The sequence below is a fragment of the Protomyctophum bolini genome (assembly GCF_963924005.1).
Source record: "Protomyctophum bolini genome assembly, chromosome: 8".
Classification (NCBI taxonomy): Eukaryota; Metazoa; Chordata; class Actinopteri; order Myctophiformes; family Myctophidae; genus Protomyctophum; species Protomyctophum bolini.
Window position 1 is genome coordinate 9,136,165 of NC_137869.1, and position 5,392 is coordinate 9,141,556.

General features: G+C 40.4%; 1 protein-coding gene across 1 annotated transcript; it reads right to left on the reverse strand.

The window, feature by feature from the left end:
- Nucleotides 1-1,064: 1,064 nt before the first annotated feature.
- Nucleotides 1,065-4,842, reverse strand: dnajc19 (DnaJ (Hsp40) homolog, subfamily C, member 19). Its single transcript, XM_080770986.1, has 6 exons — nt 4,708-4,842; nt 4,277-4,328; nt 3,376-3,449; nt 2,746-2,825; nt 1,937-2,007; nt 1,065-1,225 (listed from the first exon to the last, which is right to left on the reverse strand). The coding sequence occupies exons 1-6, from the start codon at nt 4,708-4,710 to the stop codon at nt 1,155-1,157; spliced, it is 351 nt and encodes a 116-aa protein (XP_080627112.1). The 5' UTR covers nt 4,711-4,842; the 3' UTR covers nt 1,065-1,154.
- Nucleotides 4,843-5,392: the final 550 nt, after the last annotated feature.

Here is a 5,392-nt window from a genome sequence, read left to right on the forward strand (position 1 = left end):
CCCTTTGTCTGTGCCTTGATATCTTTGAATGAAAACAATATATCTGCCGTAGGTATGATACAGTGCAACTATGAAACTGTACTGCTGTATAAAAATAAGCACTTCACTCATAAGAACAACCAGTAGTTCACACAGTCAGACTTCAGAATCAAAGGAGCAACAGATGCAGAAGATTTGTTATAAATTGAGACGATGCCTCCTGGGTTCACGTGCCAAATCTCCTGTGTAATCCGTTTAACCCATTTCTGTGATGACTCACTCAACCACCGCAGGCAGAACCTTGACGGTGGGAACCACTTTTCTTCTTTTTTTAACGACTGCTTTAAGCTGTACCGTCTCCCCAGGCATCTTCTCTTCAGCTCTGTGCTCTCTGTGCCCCGACATTATGAACTTCTTTATCGGGGAATTGTCTTGGTGACCTCTCACACGTCACCTTCTTGTGGTATCGACCCATGGTTTGAGAATCTCTGCATACTTTCACAGAGGTGGTGGTATTTGCATGACTAAAATGATTTGAGTGGTGCTAGCCACTCCTAGGCCCTTTTTGAAACCAGCTCCTTGCCACTCGCCCTACACACTTCCACTCGGTTTGACTATAGATAATGGAGACGGCACCAGGATTCCCCTCCCATCCAGTGCCATCTCTATTATTTATATATCTATGCTCAAACCAAGTGAAAGTGTGTAGGGTGAGTGGCAAGGAGATAGACAGCAATGTGTCCCTGGCTGTGTCTGTCCATCCGTCAGAGTACGGAAATAGCGTTTGTTGACCACCAAGTGTCACTGTTGCACAGCCTAACACACACAGGCCAGGGAGGAAGGCTTATACAGTATAGTACTACAGCATGAGTACAGTAGCACCACTCAGTTCAGATGGGTCTGATTTTATTATGTGTTGTATGTATGCATACATTGCATTTGCAAAAAACAGCTGGCATTAATAGTATTGTTTGGATTTAGCACAGATCAAAACCCATACTGTTATTGTTAACTGTTTGGATCAATGGGAAAATCTGTAGGATAATCATAATGATATACAGTACATTAAATGAACACAGCCAGTGTGAGAAATCAATAGATAATTTATTTGGGCACAATGAAAGAATCAGCAGAATAACATCAATATCAACAACAGTATGACAGAATAATGTCTTCTAGGTCTTATTCTGGACATCCATAAAATCCTTAGCTTCATTTATCTTCGCTGCTAGGTAAGGAGATCCACCTGGGACAGACACACGGACAGTCACACACACACACACACACACACCTTTAATTTCATAAATAATGCTCACTCTAAATTGATGATCAGCCTGATTGAACCATTCCCTACTGGGCACTCAACGCACCGTGGCAACTGACAAACTGTATTCCATGCTGCCAGCCTGAATAAAGACTGACTGAAGGGGTATGTATATTTGAACTCTACTTTCCATGTCTTACACACTGTGCCGTAGCTCCGCATTTGAGGTATCTACGCCATGTGTTTCAGAATGTGCCTATTTAAGTCAACATATTTCTGCATCAATGTCACAGAGACCCATTTAACCCCTTTTGGTGTTGGCATTATGTTATGCTTTAGCTATTGAAAAATAGCAGATCTACAAGCTCATAGCGCGGCACAGAGTGCCACGCTACGAGCTTGTAGGTCTGCTATTTTTGAAAAATCGAAGAACGACTGACATAGAAACATAGCTTTTTCAGAAACCTGTCATTTTCAAACAGACATTTTTTTAATCTGATCTCAGGTCAAAATGGGTTCATATTCTGACTGACAGGTCCTCTAGTGAGATATAAGAAGAGCTGATCATATACAGTATGGTTGTAGGGTGGTTCATTTCATTTCTTTTTACTTTGAACTATAGGTCGTATTCGTTACCTGCCACATAATGTTATGGTTTCAGAATAGTATTTTCCTGAATAGGGTTGTGTTTACCTCTATCAGGGTGGTTTAGGATCATCAGTTTTCTGTGGGCATCTCTTATTTTATTCTTGTTGGCTGTGGGACTGGAGGACAGAAGGAAAATAAAGTAAATATTATAATCATGGTGTATAAAATATTAATTTTAATGGTACGCTGAGACTAGTGAAGTGTGCAAGGAAAGATGGAATGGATAACATGCAGCATAGTCTTTGAGTAGAACTCTAACTTGTGACGCAATAACTAAAATGTCAAAGAGCAATGTTGTGTTTGAGTGAGAAAAACATATTTAACCCATTTTGGTGTTTAAGCGTTATGTTATACTTTAGCTATTGAAAAATACCCGATCTACAAGCTCATAGCGGGCCACCAAGTGGCGCGCTACGAGCTTGTAGGTCTGCTATTTTTTTAAAGTCGGGAAAATGTGGTGAAAATCTTTGAATATATATTTCAGACCCCTTCTGGGGGGTCCCTGGAACTACATATTTTGAGATGGGGGGGGTCCGTGGCAATAGAGATATTTCTGGGGGTCCTTGACATGAAAAAGGTTGAGCACAACTGACATACAGTAGAAACATGGGTTTTTCAGAAAACTACGGTATTAGGATTTAGAAGCCTTTTTTTAATCGCCATCAGTCCAAAATGGGTTAAGAATGCATCTCTTGTCCTGCCCAAAGAGTCGATCCAGATATCGATATAATATTGTTGAGTAGATCAACTCTAACCATGTTCTACAGATAGTAGTCTAAAAACTATGTGAAATGGAACATATTATACTGCTTATCTAGCAGTGAGTTGTAAACGGGTAAGCTTCGGATACACACCTGACACCTAAAACCAGTGCAGCTTCTCTCTTGGACATCTTGGGTTCAAATCCACCTTTATAATATCCTGCTCCAAACGCCTGTAGCAAGGAGCAACAACCAACGGTCAAACTGTGCCCTGTATTCTTCACACTTATAATATTAATATAAAATACTACTTGGTCATGGTTGTTGAAATCAGTAGGCAACTTTTACAGAGATCATGCGATATTATCGGCATGTCGAAGCTGCCGTTAACCAGTGTTGTTTTCGTCGACTAAAACTAAGACGAAACAATTTCGACTACCTTTTTTCACTGAGGAAAACTAAATTAAAACTAAGCTATGGTGACTAAAACTAAAACTAAGACTAAAATCTTGATATTTAGTCGACTAAAACTAGACTAACACTAAGACATTCCTGGTGACTAAAACTAAAGGAAAACTATTCAAAAGACTATGACTAAAACTAAAATAAAAAAATGCTGCCAAAAACAACACTGCCAACTTTGCGTCCCCATTTTGGGCATGTCGTTATAGGCGGAAATGTTTGTGATGCGTGTGCACTGTGCAGCCAATCAGGGTCAGACCATTTCCATGATAAAAACAAACTTGTGATTATTATTTTGTGCGCGTGCAACTCCATCCGTACCGTCTTGGGAAAGTTCTGCATGGCTTGTTTCATCTGTGGCTCCATGTGTTTCATACCCTTCATTGCATAGCGGCCTGGAAGACAACAGAAATACAAAGGAGGGTAAAAACACCTTAATTAATGCCTTCTCACAGTAGTAAATACGGACAAAATAAAAGGTTCATGTCTGGTGCTCTTTGGAACAAAGAAATATACAAACAAGATCCATTGGGATATACAGTATTCTATTCCATATGTTGGACACACTTAGTCACGTACTGGTTATTATAGTACTGTCTGAAGAAGTGCAATATTTCTCAGGCAACAGGACATGAACGTTACAAATTGTAGCTTTAAATCAGTGGTTTTCAACCTTTTTTCATATCAAGGTCCATTATTTTTTTCAGCCATGGACCACCATTTGATGAGATTCAGCCTCTCAAGACACAAAACATTCATACATCAAAATTAATGTTCAATTCTTCTACATTCTATTGTGTAGACATCAAGTTGTAAATTAAGTAATGCAGCTGTTTAATAATAATTTAACTCTTAAGAGCTTAGAATTTTACAGCTTACATTTTACGCTCTCAAAAGTTGAAGATCTAGATGGGACCATCACCATTTCATGGTTACCAACTCTCTCATCATTTAGCTGTGGACCACCTGAACCCCCTCAAAGACCACTGGTAGTCCCCAGTCCCCACCCAGACCACTTGAAAACCACTGCTTTAAATGATCTACCCTCTTCTTTGATGAATTGAACATGGTGGACCCTCTTGTAAACAAGTGTAATGCTTAATTGGGTCGTCCACTCACAGTTAACAGTATTTGTATTGAGTTTGTGCTTGAAATGTACTGTGTCTGTAATTCTGCAAACTGTTATACATATTTCAATCAATCAATCAATTCCCCCATTTACCTGCAAATCCTACTGCTGCCAGCGCCAGTCCCGCAGCAATCGCAGTACTGGCCTGTGTGTGGATGACAGAGGTCAGTTTATTAAAACACACACCATAGTGACTGGCTGTCAGTCAGTCCTCCTCATGCAATGGTTGACTTCTTATGAAACAACTTTCATAAGAAGTCATCAACTTACTGCACAATTGATTAGCCAACATTAGCATGTTGTTAACTTTACAATTCGTTGGCAGTCAATGTAAAACATCATCGCCACAACGATAAACTGACAATCGTTTCTGTCTGCACCGTATTGATAGCAACATCAATCATAATGTTTGACCGTAAAGAGGTACGGTTGGATATTACACTTGAAGCTAACACTTGCTAAACAATCACAACTTGACATCCTTCTTTTTGCACTCGTTCATGTTCGGAGGTACGGACACTCACCATGTTTATGTACCGATGACGTCCCTGTTCAAATCTACTGTCATAACTTCATATGCCCCCTTTGTGTTGTCAGTTATTAACTGTCTGTCACATTAACTAACTGTCACTGACCTCTCATGTTTACCTCCTCTCGTGTCTAAATGCGACTGCCGGAAAGTGACTATAGGGCTGTCGTAAAGAATACGCGTGCCAAACATAGACGGATAATTCTGGCAGAGAAAAGGGGTATTTTATTTTATTAAATTCCGGTTACAGTAATAACTGTCCACTTGGTGCGATACGGTGGTGTCTTCTGGTGTGATGTAATTAAATACTCTCTCGACGACGTAGATGTATTTGTCTAAATTTTGGCTTCATTTCCCTGAGGGTGGAGGACGGGCACAAATGTAAAATATAAGGCGGTAGTGAGGGAGCGCATCCGGCTCAAACCGGAATTACGCTCAACGTAAACAGGAAATAAACGAGGGCGGGAAGCTCGGGAATGGCGTTGGGTCACAAACGGGATTAAAACACTTCTTTATTCAAAACTACGAACTAATTCATTGAACAAGCACCGCGTAGGCCTCTCTAATATTTGGGGCACCAGGCACACGTCAGCTTGGAAGCACTTTTTTCTAACGTGTCGCGCTGCTGCTTCCTGCATTATGTGCAAATTCGAAACAGGTGGTACTTACGACGAGTGCTT

What these genes read in the sequence shown, in the direction of transcription:
- dnajc19 (XM_080770986.1), bottom strand. An exon ending in GGCAGCAGTAGGATTTGCAG is followed by an intron (nt 3,450 to 4,276) that starts GTAAATGGGGGA and finishes GTTGTCTTCCAG; the next exon opens with GCCGCTATGCAATGAAGGGT. An exon ending in CCTAAACCACCCTGATAGAG is followed by an intron (nt 1,226 to 1,936) that starts GTAAACACAACC and finishes TGTCTGTCCCAG; the next exon opens with GTGGATCTCCTTACCTAGCA.